General features: G+C 42.9%; 1 protein-coding gene across 2 annotated transcripts in view; it reads left to right on the forward strand.

Annotated features, from left to right (window-relative positions):
• The window catches only part of TBC1D22A (TBC1 domain family member 22A), a 449,980-nt gene that overhangs the window by 175,056 nt on the left and 258,103 nt on the right, over positions 1-16,821 (forward strand). For both annotated transcript variants that reach the window (XM_090042105.1, XM_090042106.1), the window contains one exon: positions 14,905-15,011. In XM_090042105.1, coding sequence (XP_089898231.1) covers positions 14,905-15,011 — 107 coding nt within the window. The remainder of the gene's footprint in view (positions 1-14,904; positions 15,012-16,821) is intronic.

Below are 16,821 nucleotides of genomic sequence, written 5' to 3' on the forward strand. Positions count from 1 at the left end.
GCAGCGTGCCAAGTAGCTGTCCTGCCCTCCTGCCATGCTGCACCAGGAACATCAGGGGCAGCTGCCCTGGGCTGCATTCCCTCAGGGCTGGCACGAACTCACCTCCCAGTGGCTCATTGCAGTGGATGGACAGGCAGGAAGGCGGGACAGCTGCTCAGCTCACTGCATCATGCCCTGTTACATGCAGGCCCAGATGTTGGCAGCTGCAGTTCCAGGACTCTGGAGCTGCAGTGCCAACAGGAGGCTGGATGGGGGGCGGGGGGAAGGGGAGGGTAGATAGGGCAGGGGAGTGCCAGTCTGTGTGCTGTGCAGCCGGGCCTGGCCCTGGCTGTGGCAGAGCGGTGAGGCCATACCTTATGTTATATTTAGGACATACCTCCTAAATTAGAAGTTGGCTGAGTACTTCAGCACAGTACCTTTCTTTTATGATATTTTGATATATTAGGCTCTTTACTGACACAAACTTTGCTTTATGGAATCATAAACAAATATCAATGAGCAAGTCTAAATTTATCTAGCTGCATCTCTAAGCTCATCTTAGTCTTGTTAACAGATGTCTTTGTTTTCTTTTTACAGTTTTTGCCAATTCATTTCTTTTGGTTTGATCTTTTGAAGTCTGGATGATAAACTACTGTTCTTATGTGGTGTGCCTCAAGTTGATTTGTCTATTTGGTTTCCTTGTGGTTAGGTTTGGGTATGTTTCTACTGTTTGTTCTATAGGTTTATTTTTCTTACTCTCTCATTCTTGAGCTATAGCTTTATGTGGCTTGAGTAACACATATCAAGGCATAAGGTGAGCGATTTCTCTTTATTTTTGTAAACCTTACTTGCCAGAGATCAGTTGGGGATAAGATTGAGGTGGTTTGAAGCCTGGCAGCCCTTTGGAGCATTTCTGAGGCATTTCAGGAACAATGGGGATCTTGCAATGAACCTATTGCTTAGGGGTTCATTGATCACAACCTATTGATCAGTGGTTTTCACTCTTTTTGGTGGTCCCACCTCCCTTTCCACCCAAGCAGTCTCAGAACCCAACTCCATCTCCTTTTACATCTGCATGCATTGCATTGCCTCTCAGCAAAGCTGGTTATCTCTGTACTGTGCCTGCATTAAAGGCAACTCTGCTGCATCCTGTGGTGAAGATAATGCATGGGTCAGCCTGACACAACATGGAATATTTGGGGGAGGGAGCAGGGGATTGGTGTTATCAGCTGCCCTTCAGCCCATCCTCAAGTGTCTCCACAGCCCTCTATTTGAAAAACAGCTGGCTTGGGTGTTCTCTCATACTGATGATGGCTGAATTGGTAATGTCCAGATTTGGTTCCACACTTTTCTCATGTTGTGTACGAACTACCTAGGATGGTTTTTTTATTTAATCTTGATAGCAAATTTTTTAAACATGACTTGTTATGAATTACTTATTTTTATTAAAGCTAAAATATGTGCATATTGCCAGTTACTGTCTCATGCAGGTAATAGATGGTTTACTTTTGTTATGTCTGCATTGATGATCTTGCTACCACTTAATGGAATTAATGCAATTTCCTAGGGAAATAACTGGAAGGAACATAAATAGTTTTATATTTGTCTGAGAAAATGCCAAATTACAAATTAGAAAGGAATTGGACTTATATATAAGTACTTATTATCCAACGAATCTGCAAATTCTGCTAAACACCTTGTCACAACAAGGACATGAGAAGGAAGCAAGGACTCTAAACAACTACAGCATCCATATTGATTCGTTACGGAATTACCTCTGACTGTGAAGGCAAGTAGCTTTCTCCAAAGTCATTGCAAGTATTATTGATCCAAGTGGCTCAGAGCAGGAATGTCTTATGCTTATAACAACTAGCACCTTTCAAGTGCTCAGATTTTTTTCTGGTCTTTTGCATACTCAAATGGTAGCCACTGCATATCAACAGTTGTTAAATCAATGGGACATCGTCACTGATTTAAGAAGCACACCTTGCCCATTCGTTAAGAACACTTTCATTTAATCCTTTTTTCAGGAGAGTTTGTTTTAAATTTCAAAAATATACTATCATGACAAGCACGCCAGAAATCTCTCCACTTCTTTATTTGTTACCTGTCACAGATGTCTGGTAAGGAATATGCTTTAGTTTTTATTTCATCAGACAATAATCTGAAAAAATATAAAATCTCTTAATTTACATGGTGCAAAATAAGATGATTATGATTATTAGTGTTTCTGACTAATTTCTAGGAATGCCACTGAGTTACTTATATGCATGTGTATAAAGGAAAATATATTTAAAAATGGAGAAATAAGGTAGAGACATTAGTGTAAAAAGACTACACTAGTATTAGGTGCCTAATTTCAGAGGTGTATAGTTTGAAATTTCAGTGAATTTAGTATTTGATTGTACTTCACTTGCACTTGAGCACTTCATGCTTCTGCAAATCTGGCTCCAGATGTCACAGTTCAGGCATCCAAAAAATGAGGAGCACGATATTGGTGACCAGGTGTGAAAATTTGGGTTTTAGTGACTTGTTCTACATCATATAGGTAGGGACACTGTGGCAGGTCAGGTACTTTCCATTTTCTGTGATAGCTGAGGCAGAGATACGAATTAGGACAGCCGTATGCACTTATTTCTTGAGCACTGTACATCTTATGCAATTAATGAATTATGAATCCTGGGGAAAAAAAATTCTATGTAATCATGTAGTTTTAAAGGTTGTATTGCATGTATATCAAGGGTGGGCAAAGTATTGCCCGTGGGCAGATCCAGCCCACCTGGCACTTTCATCCAGCCTGTGGCACCCCTCCCCCCAATGAATTGTGCCCCATCCTGTTGGGGGGGAAGGGCCCAGCAGGCAGCTTCTGGGCATGGCTTCTGCTGTAGTCACCCCATGGGAACTGGTTTGGCTTCCCAGACATCCAGCTTGCTTGGAGCAGCAGGTAGGGAAGCTACGGGGCTGGTGCTGAGGCAGGGGGGTGGAGTTGCAGGCTGGACAGAAGTGCAGAGTGCAGCAAGGAGCCTGCACCCAGCAGGGTGGTGGCAGTGCAGAGCTCGGCCTGCCAAAGTGTGGATGTGAGGGCGGGTGAGGGGGTGAGGACACTGTACACTCCCCCACATGGCATGCAGCCCCTGCTGCTGGCAGCAGCAGGCAGGGCACTAAGGGTGCTTATGCCTGGCACAGGTGCTGGTGCCTGGTGGGGTGTGGTTTCAGCCAGCGCTGCGTGCTGGGCAAGGAGCACAGCCTGCCTGGCTGCTTCTCACACCCGGGGCCTGCAGTTCCTGCACTTGCACCTGCCTTTCTTGCCCCTTGCTGCTCAGGTCCCAGGGCTCTGCCAGAAGTGGAGGGGAGCCCCACCCCTGCTTCCTGTCAGAGTCCAGCATGGCACTTCCCCAGTGCAAGTGCTGGAGCTCCAGATGCGCTATGCCGAGCCTCTAAGATAGAGGCTTCAGGCAAGCTGTGCTTCTTGCCCACCCCATGCACAGCAATACCAGCCAGTGCCTGCACCGGGCATGAATGCCCTGAGTCCCCACTTGCTGCTGCTGCCAGCAGCGGGGGCTGCGCATCAAGTGGGGGAGTGTGTGACGGGCCGTCATGCCCCCCACACTCCCTCACACCCCACAAACCTCACTCACCCACACCTTGCCACACCACCCCCACCAACATATAAACATACATCAACATATCCTATGCCCCCACATGCAGTCACACCCCCTCACAACCCACATGAACACACTCTCTGTAAGAGCGAGACTTTATTTTTGAGCTGTTATGTAATCCCTTCTATATACAGTACCCAAACACAAATCACGACAAATACTTTTTTTATAATAAAATTAAAAGGCATTATAGTAGGTGTTTGATTTCTAGTATATGATTTGTTGTGTTGTTGTTTTTTTTTTTTTTTTTTTTGGTCTAAGATGGCAACCCCACTCCCAAAAGGAGTATTTGGCAGGAGAGTGAGTGTCAAGGGGAGGGACTTCCAGTGGCAAAGGTCAGGGGTTAGGGTTGGGACTTCCAGTACCAATAGGATGAGCAGGGGGCAGGGCAGTTTAAGGGGCAGGGCTACCCACATTGCCCTCGACAGTTCAACAAAACTTGCTAAGTGCCCCTCCAGCCAAAATAATTACTTGCCCCTGGTATATATAGATAAGAGCCAAATGTGGTTGCAAGGACAAGCTTAATTCTGGCATTTCTAGCAAGACTATATAGACGTAACACTTTATTTTGACTTTATATAATTTTCAAAGTTTTTTTTAATTTAAAAAAAGTAAATCATTGTGCCTTATGGAACCATGGTTTATCTACGAGACTGGAACTTTTAGATCCGTGGCCTGTACAGTGGCCATTTGAACAAATGCAGTAACTGGAACCAGTAGAAGGCATGTACTTAGTTACCAGAGGGTGTTGAGGTTTGAAAATCCTGAATTCAATTCCAAGTTCTGGAAGGAAGTGTTCTTAGTAGATATAAACCGGGGCAGGCAAAATATAGTCCATGGATTCAGTCTGTGGAGTGATTTTTGCCTGGCTGTTGCAGATCTCTCAGCCTTGCCCATCCCAGGTTCAGGAGCAGCTCAGGCCGTGGCATGTGCCTGGGTGCATGTCGGGATTGGTGGGCACAGCTACTAGACTCCATTTCCCATTAGTACCAGTGGCTGCGGTGGCTCCTTATGGCTGCTGCTGCTGCATTGTGACCCAGCTTCACTTCCTTGGTACCCTGGCTCATCTACCCAACACCCACTGTTGGGGTTGGGAGCCATGTGGGCAGAGCTCATGGGCAGGGCTTATGGTCAGGCAGCTGGGATGGGGCCATGGGCAGGTGGGGAGAGGTGTTTGGGAGTGGGATGGGCAGGTGTGACCTGAGAAACTGGGATCTTGGGATGTTGACAGTGCAGGGCCAGGGCAGAGACATGGTGTACTTGTTGTATATCCCTGCCTGCAGGACCTGGGGCTCTGCCCTGGCCCTGTGTTGTCACCACCCCAAGATCCTGGGGTCTTCATGGAGACTGGCCAGGAGCTGTGTGGGTAGGGTGCTCCGCCAGGCATTACAAAGATTACATTACAAAGATCCAGATTTCACCTGGATTACAAAGATTTGAGTGCATGGATGTCTTTTCAGGATGAAGTCTGAAATTAACCTTAATTTGGCAGTCCTATTTCATTAGTTTATTAAGGACTAGGGGAATGTGTGTGTGTGAGTGTGTTTTTATACACTTGTGTGTAATAGAAAAGTTCATTTTGTTTAGCTTTGGCAACTGCTGAGTGATTCTTCTACTTATCAAAATTACTGACTTTTGGAAATAGCCTAGGAAGGAAGTTAAAGTGTAAAGGATATATATATGTTAGGCTGTTTCCAAAAGCCAGCATTTTTGAAAAAATTAGTGCATCTGTATATGGATATATGTATGTATATGTATATTAATTCTTACAGCCTAGCATAAGAAGTTAAAGAAAATTCTTATATTTTACAAAATGGTGATAAACTGTTCTGCTACCAAGCAAATCCTATACAGTCACTACAGTGACAATATCTGCCATGAGGTTCATGACAAAAATTTACAGTGATGGAATTGTCTCTACCAAGCGTAGCATGGGGCTGATCTAGATTCTAGAGTTGCTGACCCGTGACTTCGTTGTTCTTTTTCCATTATGCAACTTTGTACTGTGGCTGAAAGGTTGCAATTTGCATAAAGACTGGCTATTTTTCAACCATATAGTATGTAAATAGCTTTACTTTGATTGGGTAGTAGCTGTTATTAGGCAATGCATGCATATATTTGCATAATCATGGTATGATTATGTTTTACTTGCCATATATTTATTCAGGTCCTTGCTCTGGTTGGTTTCTGCTCTCAAACTCGTGTTCACATTCACAACAAATTTCTTCTCTTCAGCTCCTCACTCTTACCCCATCTAACCCCAGATATGAAAATTTAATTAAAGGGGATTAGCTTTAATCAGGCGGACAGGAAGAATTAAACCTTCAGCAGAGGATCAGTAAGAAAAGGAATGTGAAGGGTGAGATTAGGTGGGATGCTGGTGTGGAGAGGATGTTCTTCTTTTGCTGCAGGTAATCAGAGAAGGATTTTTGAGAGCAGTTGCCTAGAGAGTGTCCTAACTGGTGGTGCCAGTTAAGTCTGTAATTGTACTTAACATTAAGTTATCTTAGGCTTTTAGCATCTAAAGCTTTTTCCTCTAAGTCAGGGTGTGATTTTTTTTCATAAACAAGGAGTGCCCTCAAGTTATTTAAAAAAACATAATACGTGATTCTGAGAAGAAAATGTTTCTAAAACATAGTACCACAAAAATATGTTCTGTTTCAATAATTTGAAAAAATAATCCTTTGTTAAAATTTCCCTGTTCCAGAAAGTTCAGATTTTCTTTTTCTTTTCCTTTTTTGGTGTGGTTTGCTTGTTTGTTTTTGGCCACATTTCTACTTTTAGCATTTCATATTCTTGTCAGCTTTATATTTGCAACACCACATTTCCTTACAGATCATTTTTACATAGGAATGGGAGCGGGAATGGGGTTAAAGCACGTATTCATCTTTTTAAACCTTTTATTTTAAATCTTAAATTCTAATTGTGCTGGAACTATTTCTTCTTAATGTGCTTAGACTCTCCTCCTTTCAACCTCCTTCTCCTACTGCAGCTCTTTCCAAGCCTCATAAGAGATCTTCCCATCCATAGCAGCGAAGGACAGTCAGTGTTTCTGGCTGAGTAAGATCATCCAGTGTTAAGTTGCTGCTTTGAGAGAGGAATTTGAGAAACCATCAGCAAGAATCCAGGTTTTCCGTTTCCCATAGAAACACAGAGAAAAGTGTGAATTTTTCCACTTTGTTGGAGGAAAATGCAGATTTCTCATTTTAACAGAGAAACCTGTGGATTTTGCAAAGCATTCTGCAGGCTGGCAGAGTTCTAGCCTGCAGGGGGCTGTGGGGAGCAGGAGGAGAGCTGTCAGGCAGGGGGCACCATGTACATGTATATGCATATGGTTGCTAAGCTGCTTGGAGAGCAGCTCCCATAGGTAAGTTGGGGGAGAAATTGAGACCTCCATAGGGAGGGAGTTGGGCAGGCCTGGGACTGCTGCCCAGCTAGGCAGTGCATGAAGCTTAGGGGCCAGGGCTGCAGTGAGTGGCTACAGGCAGCTCATTGCGGGATGCAGGGTGGGGCCAGCTCCCTGCTGCTGTGTGCACTTCCAGGGCCTATGCCCCCCAGATCTGTGCATGGGGTGGGGGTGGGCGCACGCTGCCTGCTGTGGGCTTCGCCTCCTGCTCTCCTACCCTCCCCTGGGGCCTCCACGGCCCTGCAGTTGTACCCCAGCATTGCAGGGAACAACAGGGCTGTACGGGGATCTCCTTGCTGCTGTGAGCTCCTCACTGCCCTGGCGATGTGTCCCCTGCATATGTGGCAGCAGGTCGGGGTGGTGGCACAGCGCTTTGTCCTTCGTTGCTGCCACATGCGCAGGGGACACATCACCAGGGCAGTGCGGAGTTCACGGCAACAAGGAGATCCGCGCGCGGCCCCGCTATTCCTTGCAGTGCTAGGTTGCACCCGCTTAGCTGCAGAGGGAGGCAGCAGGGAGCAGTGGGGGGAGCTGCGCTCCACTCTGCTGCTGCAGCTGCTGCCTCCTGCTGGGGCCCTGGCCCCATACCCCTGGCAGCTGGGGGACCCCTCTGGCAGGTCTGGGGGTTGCAGGGAGTGGTGAGGGGCACGAGCAGGCCTTGGGGGCTGTGTGGGGATAGAGTGAGGGGACTTTCATTTTAATAATGGATTTTTGGGGTTTTATCAGGGAATTTTGCTATTTTTTTTTAAATCAGGGAAAACCAGGATTCCTGATCATCAGCTAGCTGGGCAGGGTACTTGGGGGGAAGAGAGCCAATGCTACAGGAGGAATTATAACAGTTAAAAGTTGAAGGGTGAAGGAGGATTTAGTATCATATTTACCTGAATCCAAGAGGACTTTGAATGTAAGGTGACACTTCCAGTAATTGTATTTTGTACATGGAAAATGATAAATGTACTTATACACGTACATTATACATGCGTGTTATATCAAAACTTGGCTCTACATATTCACAAATCTTTTGTATGGGTAGTGACCCACTTCAAATGAGAGTCTCTTACAAAAGTAGTGCTTATATTTTTAATTTCGTTTTGCCATAGCAGACCGGCATACTTGGGGCATTCTTCCAGAAACAAAAAATCTTGCTTTTAAAAGTGGGAAGCAAGGAAGCAGAGGTCAACAAGGTGAGATTTGAAACACTTCCCACCCTGACACCTACCCTCTGAAAAAACAAAACCAAACCAGACAAACCCAAAACAAAAAATTAAAGCCCTACCAGATTGATCTAAACTTGGTGTGACCTTCATATTTTTAAAAAATGAGGAAATTGAATACAATCACATCTGCTTAACAGCTTTATTTGACAGGATAATCAGGGAAATATATGTGTAATAAGCTATAATTAATTCTCTTTTCAGTTTAAAGAGGTGATGTGACTTGTGGAGCATGCATCTAGTTAGAGCTTTCCTAAATGAATTAGTAGTTTTTCAGCCAGAGGAAAGTATCATAAGCATAGAATAATGCACTGGGAAGGAGTAAACAGTAATAGTTGCACTTGCAGTGATATTCACATTCAGATCGACCTGTCACTGACTCCAGCAGTTTTTCTGCAGGCAGCTATTTTACTGTTTCCTGCAGTTTAATAGAAAGCATGATACAAATCTCCATATAAAAGAAGATGATGACAAACATTGCTTTGAGCTGTTATAATTGAAGATTTTTTTTATAAAGTGATTTTTTTTTTTTTTTGCAGGCAGTGATACAGATGCACTCTTGCCGGTTTTTCCTTACCCTTGCAGCCTTTCCAGTGTTTCTAATCTGTATTGCAGTGGAACTAGGTTTAATGCATCACTGATAATTTTGAGCAGTGAGCTTAAAAATGCTATTAGAAATTCTTACAGAGGTGTAGGCTGTAGCCGTGTTGGTTTAAGGACATAGGCAGACAAGGTTCTTTGGGGGAATCTGATATCTTTTATTAGACCAACTTAAATAGTTGGAAAAACAATTTTTAAGCAAGCTTTTGAGTTCAAAACCCTTCGTCAGGCTAAGGAAGTATCAGCAGTTGTTGCCTTTTGTTGTTGTCAGTAGAACTAAGTTGTTGGGGTAAAGATTGGTGACTTCCTTATTTTTAACAAACTTCGGATTAAAAAATGATTGTTCTCTAGTCCATTTTTAATCGAAATCTGCACTTAGTGAAGGGCAAAGCCATGTATCTAAGGAAAATCTCTTTTAAGGACAGATTTTTAGAATGATTTGGGGTAGCTCTTTGCATTTACTCTCAAGTCCAGGAGGATTTTTCAGTTCAGGAAATTCTAACTCTTAATTTGGAATGTAATTGTAAGTGACAGCATCTAAAACGATGGAAAGACTGGGAAACAAGACCATCAGATTTTGTTTTCTGCTTTAAATTTTCAAGCCTAAATGGAAATAAATTTAATTGTGTAGAAGATGAAATACAGTATTTCTCCTACTTTCTGTTTTCTTCAAAGTAATATCTTCTAAAATATTATGAGACCAATCATTTACAAAAAATTGTCATAAGAGGCAATTAAATTAAACGATGAGGACAAAGGGCAAGCCTTCCCCTGTAGAGGAATATATTAGGTTTTTGAGATTAAATATCTGTAAGCAAAAGCTGGGGTCCTCATCTGAGCCTTGTTGGTATTTAGCTTGCAATCTTCAGCGAATTCACTTTACCTTCCCAAGACCTCAGTGCTGGTTTGCTTCTTTTCATTTGAGGCCCTTTCCCTTTGACACCCAGTGAACGTTGCAGTTGAGCACTAGCTCTCCCTCCCCCACATTTTTATCAAGTGAATTCTGAAACATTGTGGAGTTTAATGGGCACAGATATACTGTCCTAATGCATCAAACAGAAAGATTTAGAACATGTAAAGGACCTTTATTTTTGAATAATCTGTAGTCCAAAAAGTGATTTACAACCATTCTTCCTGCCAGTCTAATCTATTTTAGACCAATCAAGTTTAACGTTTTTTCACACTGTCAAATTTTAAAGATGTTTTCTCAGTTTTTCAAACAAGTCTGAAACAATGATGGTACTATCAGGCTGGGATAGGCCAAGCAGGTCCTCAGTTATGTCAGAATTTTCCGTCACACGCACAATAAAACACTCAGTTGTACGGCATCAGTAACATCATGACAGACATCAATTTCAAGTGAAAATATTTACACGTAGGTGTTGAGAATTGGTATCTGTGCTGACATACCATAGGACATCTTCCTTGTCACTGTGTTTACGTGAAGGTCTGATCCCATCCACTGTTGTCTCTGTTTGGGTCACTACTGTATTCAGCAAAATTGACAAGCTGTCATTTGCTATTTCCTTACTTGCCTGAAAAAGCATTTCTTCTTCAAAGCTTGAAGGAATACTCTCATGATGCCTTCCTCCTTGATTTCAAATTCCTCCATAGTCTTAATAAAAAGCGAAACAACACCCCCCCCCCCGGTGCGCCAAGGGGATACTGCGTGTGTTTTATGTGAAATCAGGTCACAGAGAGATCTGTTGGGATAGTCTTTGTTACTTTTGGGAAGGCGTAATGGTGACCTAAATGGTGACCATTTTTTCTATATGGTTATAGCAGTATATATCAAACTGCGAAATTACAGCTGGGGTTTCCAAACTGGCTTTAATCTTCTTGCAATGTTGGTTTCATATTTTCAGACGTGTTGGACGTGTTTAACATTTTGGTGATGATGACTACCCAGCTATTTATACGTGTCTGAAGGACCTCGCAGAGGTATTTTTTAGAAGAGGTGAATGAAGGCCTGGCTGGACTTAGTAGATATTCCTCCCATGTCCTTTTGCTTTGAAGTTGCAGAGGTGGCCAGATGGGAAGATGTTCTGTGTCTTGCTGACTGGATTATTGCTGTGGCAGTTCTCTGCTTTTTGTTTCCACTGTGAGATCTTTTAACTTCTGGGCATGCCACAGTGCATTAAACTGCCACTTCCAGGGGCGTGATGTGCCACAGGTTGCCCATTTTAGGCATACATTTCTTTCTCCTCCATTTCACTACACTTCTACTCTTTGCAAGAATCTGTAAAATTGTTTTGCATTTCAACTTGTTTCTCTTCGTTCCATATGCTGTACCTCCTAATCTATGTGCCTTTTTTTTATACTGCATTTACTCGATTCTAAGATGAGTTCCTTCCCCCCATTGAACAGGGGGAGGAAAAAGCCTCTCATTTTAGAATCAAATATGAGTGCACTGGGGGCTGGCTGCTGCTGTGGCTCAGGCTCCAGCCCTTACCTGGGGTTGGGGCTGTAGCGGCTGCCTGCTGCCCTGCCTCCGCTTCCTCTGTAGCCCATCACCTCCACCCTGCAGTCTCTTCCCTCCCTTCTTCCCCCTCCCACAGCCTCTACTTCCCTGCCCATCTCTCTCTCTCTTACCCTTGCTGTGTGCTAGCAGGCTTCATCCACGCTGCAGCCTGGGACATCATAGCAGTGGCGTAAAGTCCACATGACTGATGTGGGGCCGTGCTTCATACCCCAGATTAAAATGGGGATTGAGTCTGCTGGCATGGAGCAAGGGTAAGGCACGGGTGAGAAAGCAGGGAGCAGAGGCTGGGGAGGTGGCAAGCACAGACAGGGGCTAAGCTGCTTGACCTCCCCACATTAACTCTCCCTCCCCCCACTGCCTGCAGTGAATTTATGATGACCCTGCAATAATTAGATTCCATACATGGAAGATTCTAACAAATGTATAATTTTGTCATGTATAGAATCTAATTATTGAGTTGGCAGGCTGGGCAGCAGCTCTGCAGAAAAGGACCTGGGGGTTAAGGAGACAAGAAGTTGAATATGACCCAGCAGTGTGCCCTTGTGGCCAAAAAAGATTACAACATACCGGACTGCATTAGTAGGAGTGTTACCAGTAGGTCAAGAGAAGTGATTATTCCCCTTTATTCAGCACTGGTGAGGCCACATCTGAAGTGTTCAGTTTCGCACCCCCCACTACAGATAGGATGTGGACAAATTGGAGAGAGACCAGCGGAGGGCAGTAAAAAGGGTGAGGGGGCTGGGGCACATGACTTACGAGGAACAGCTGAGGGAACTGGGCCTATTTAGTCTAGAGAAGAGAACCAGAGGATTTTAATTGATGGCAGTCACTCATCGTGGTGCCCTGTGACCAGTGGGGTCCCTCAAGGCTCCGTCCTTGGACCCATACTGTTCAACATCTTCATTAATGATGTGGACATTGGAGTCAGGAGTGGACTGGCCAAGTTCGCCGATGACACCAAACTTTGGGGCAAAGCATCCACGCCAGAAGATAGGCGGGTGATCCAGGCTGACCTGGACAAGCTCAGCAAATGGGCGGACGAGAACCTGATGGTGTTTAACACCGAAAAATGCAAGGTTGTCCACCTTGGGAGGAAAAACCTGCAGCACCCTTATAGGCTCGGCAGTGCTACGTTGGTTAGCACTACAGAAGAAAGAGACTTGGGGGTCATCATTGACCACAAGATGAACATGAGCCTGCAATGCGATGCTGCGGCTAATAAAGCGACGAAAATGCTGGCTTGCATCCATAGATGCTTCTCGAGCAAATCCCAGGACGTCATTCTCCCCTTGTACTCAGCCTTGGTGAGGCCGCAGCTGGAGTACTGCGTGCGGTTTTGGGCTCCACAATTCAAAAAGGATGTGGAGAAGATCATAAGATCTGTTTTCCTGACCTCTGATCATGCGTGTGGCTCTCCTCTGGACTCTCTCAAGCTCCAGTCATATGAGCTCCCACCAAGTCTGTTATTCCAATCATGTCATAGTTTCAGGACTTCCAATTCTTCCTGCTTGTTTCAAAGGCTCCATGCATTTGTTTTACAGGCACCTGAAGTAACTAGTTGATTGTCCTGACTTCTCAGGAAGTGTGAGAGCACCTCCCTTGTTTCTCCTTCCTTCTTGCACTTCCTCCAGGTCTCCCGCTTCCCTACTTACCTGAGGGCTTTGATCTCCACCCCCCCCCGCAAACCTAGTTTAAACCCCTCCTCAGTAGGTTAGCCAGCCTGTCTGCAAAGATGCTTTCCCCTCTCTTTGTCAGGTGGATCCTCTCTCTTCCCAGAAATCTTCCTTCTTGGAACAACATCCCATGATTGATGAAGGTAATCATCCTGGCGACCCTGTGCAGCCAGATGTTGATCTGCAGGATGCACCTGCTCTTGCCTGGGCCCTTTCCCTTGACCAAGAACACTTTTTCCATTGTGCAGCACTTCTATCGCTCGTTTTTGAATACTAACTTCTTTGCCTGGAAGAGTGCCTTTTTGTTGTACATTGTACCATAATTGGCTCTTCTTTCAAAGTCCTCCTCTGTCTTTTTTAACCATTCATTCTCCTTTTTCCTTTCTCCTCCATCTCCCAAAACCCAAGGCAGGTCAAGCCAAACCAAAACAAGCACACAGTCCACTCCTGCAGCCCATATCTGGTTCAGGACCTGGCTGTGATACAGGAAGTGTCAGGAACCATAGGTAACATTGTTAGAGAGTGTGTCACCAGAGAGTGCTATCTCCAGTTGTCACATAATCCCTTTGGGGGACCATAGCCAGTTGGGACAAATTAAGAGCAGCACCAGGCTGATAACATGTCATATAGGTTTGGAACAGACTCTGGGAGCAATTAGTGTATTATGGATTCGTAGCTCTTTTTGCATCTATTCAGTGCTACTTTGCAGATATGTGAAGGAGGAAATTCATTCTTTCTCAGGCCACATGCCAGGGTTTAGGCAGAACTAATCTAGCTCTTATCCTAGTCTTCCCAAGGCGCACGTAATCTGGCAAGGAAGCAAACTGTTGAACAGCCAAGCAGCAGGCAGATATCTGGGGAACTGGCTGCTGAGCACTGACAGCAGGGAAATGAAGACAGTTAGTTACTCAGGGCACTCCCAGTTCACATCAGAGCAGTTCTTGGGGCTGCAGGGTGGCTCTGGAAGGCAGTTCCTGAAGTGATGTCCTCTGTAATTTCACTCTAAAGATTTGAATCAAACACTTCAATTTAAAAATCACAAGGAATGGCTTTAAAGAGCACGATATCAATTCATGAGATACAATTTGTTACAATACAATCGCTCTCAGTGGTTGAACTGGAGAACCTCCAGGTTGACATGCTGGCCGCAAATCTTGTAGGCTCTGATTAAATAGAGCTAGCTGCTATGACTTTGGCATATAAAAAGTATGTGGGTAAGGAATAGGTTTCAGTTAGCTTTAAAAAAAAATTCTTTTCGTGAATACATTCTGAGATTAGCTATTTAGGAAAAAAGCAATGATTACCTTTTTTTTTATTTATTACTTGTTTTGTTAGAAAAGACATTGTGTTAGTATCTAACGGTCCTAATTGAGCTGGTGGCCCCACTGTGCTAAGAGCACAGGAAATGGGCCTCAATTTATTTAGCTTTTTTCCCTTTAAAAAGCTGGGAAATACTATACACCTGACAGGTAACTTTTAAGATATATAAAGGGTTTGGGAGGGATGTGTGTGTGTTGGGGGGGGTACATGTACCTTTGTGTACATGTGCTTATGTGTGGGGGTCCCATTTTATTGCTACTGATATTTGCCTCTCAGGTGTGAAATGTCTAGAATGAAGTAATTTATTATATATTAATTCTGGTTAACCAGACATGATTCAGGATTTTCACAGTCTGCGACAAATTAAGTATTCATTAACATTTAAGACCATTAAATGGCACAGTTGAGCAATAAATGATGCATTTAGTTCCTGTTAAGGAAATGCGTGCTGAAGTTTGTGAATACAAGATAAGTGGTGGCTGTCTTTGTTTTAAATTATTTTTCTCAACTTTATTTATTCTTTGTACTTCATTGACTTGCTTTTTTCTCCTCTCTCTTTCTGAAACAGAAGAAGAAGTGGAAAATTTTGATGTTTCCAGTCTGCCTGAAGAAGTGCTGCAGAACATTGAAGCTGACAGTTATTGGTGCATGAGCAAGTTGCTTGATGGCATTCAGGTAAATTGATTTCTCCTGTCCTTAACTAGTGGAGATAACTGATTAATGTCAAGGCTTTGAAATACTTTAAGGATGTTGAGAAACAGTACATCGATGGAAAACAGAGAAAAGGGAGATTTCCCTATGGCAGAAATCTGCCAGGAATGTCATGCAGTACTTACAAAAAAGCAAAAAAACCACCATCTAAGGCTTTATACACGTACAAAATTTCTGCATGTTGACTACAGCATGATATGGTAGAATGCAAGTTAAGGTTACTACCCCAGAGATGCTTTTTAAAACACATTTTATTATGGTTTTTTCTGAAGTCTGCAAATAAAGTAGTCTAATGGGGACAATAGTAAGTGTTTTTTAATTTTTTTTAATAGATCATTTAAAAAAATGTTTTGTGGTAGAACAGCTTTTTAAGTAGATTGTTCTGATTTAAAATAAACCATGTAAGACATTTTTTCCTTGAATACCCTCTTGATGTTTGCAGAGCATCTTTTTTTAACTATTGCCTTTTTATGGGAAAAATAGTGAAACTGACTATACATGAAGTGTTGCCCAATGGTGTAGTGAGTGAGCACTTAGTTAGAAAAATGCTTGTAAATGAAGGAGCTTAATTATTTTCTCATTGAGGATGGAGCAGCTAGTGGATCAGCTTTGTAAGGATTCCATGTTAGTGCCTGGTATCTGAAGTAGCTACTCTTATGTGTCTGTAATAAAGATTGAGATGCTATTTTGGCATCAGTGGTTTCTGTGTTTAGTATATCACTGTTGCGTCATGTAGACTTAGTCAAACATGGGATTAGAGTCTTATCTGCTGTATGTGAAAACCACATATACCGTGTCGTGTCTGTTTCCATTTAGTGTCTGGATCACAGTGGCTTCTGAATTCTCTTCGTGTCTTTTAGCTCAAACAAAAGAGAGACGCACATCTTTTTAGCTTGGTAGGTTTGTGTTGAGTCCTTGAAGAGGACAACCCACCCCGGGAGCAGCCAAAAAAGCCTGAGGGGAAATACTTTGAATCCATTGAAGCTAATGAAAGTTCTGCCATTAATTCAAATGGAACCAGAACTTTTACCTTTCTTATTTGCCTGGTAAGACTCGAGAGGTATCCTAAGTATTACTTTTATTTTTTAAGGTAATTGTTACCCAACAAAACATTCTCTTTCTTACATTTTAATATATGTAAGACCAAGAAGGCGGCTCCTTTGAAGTGAAAAATAGTTTGAGTATGAAATCCCAAGTGGACTCAGTTCCCAAAAGAACTAAGTCCTTTAAAGAAATATAAATTGATATTAGGATATGATAGATATTAGGTTATGATTAAAGTGTTTTTTGTGCAATTTTGCCTAATTTTAAAAAAAAGTAACAATAGGTATTAATTTTGAAAGATTTAGAGTTATCATGATGCATTTCCTGGTAATGGGAGTCTAATATGAAAGAGATATTTTGCAGAACTTTCAGAGTTGGTTTAAAAGCTCAGATCATTGGTATGCTCTTCTTGCTGTTCAACTTATTCACATTTCGTATTTTTACTACCTTTTATGAGGTATTCTGTTTATTCTGCATGATTTAGATAGATGAGAATACTATAGCTTAGAATTAAAAAATTTTGCTACTATAGGAAAGAGTTCATAATTCTTTCATCTTTTCATCGGATTCCAACCTATGTTCTATCTGCATTTTTTTTTTCTTTTCTGACTACAATTTCTGAGACTTTTTTCCACACCACCTCTACTTAGGATGTGCTTTAAATATTTCTTTACAAAGGTAAATAACGCTTACAACTCTAAAAATTAATTTATGCAGAATCCTATGGAAG

The sequence above is a fragment of the Crocodylus siamensis genome, chromosome 4, assembly GCF_052110815.1.
Source record: "Crocodylus siamensis isolate JL-2025a chromosome 4, ASM5211081v1, whole genome shotgun sequence".
NCBI lineage: Eukaryota > Metazoa > Chordata > Crocodylia > Crocodylidae > Crocodylus > Crocodylus siamensis.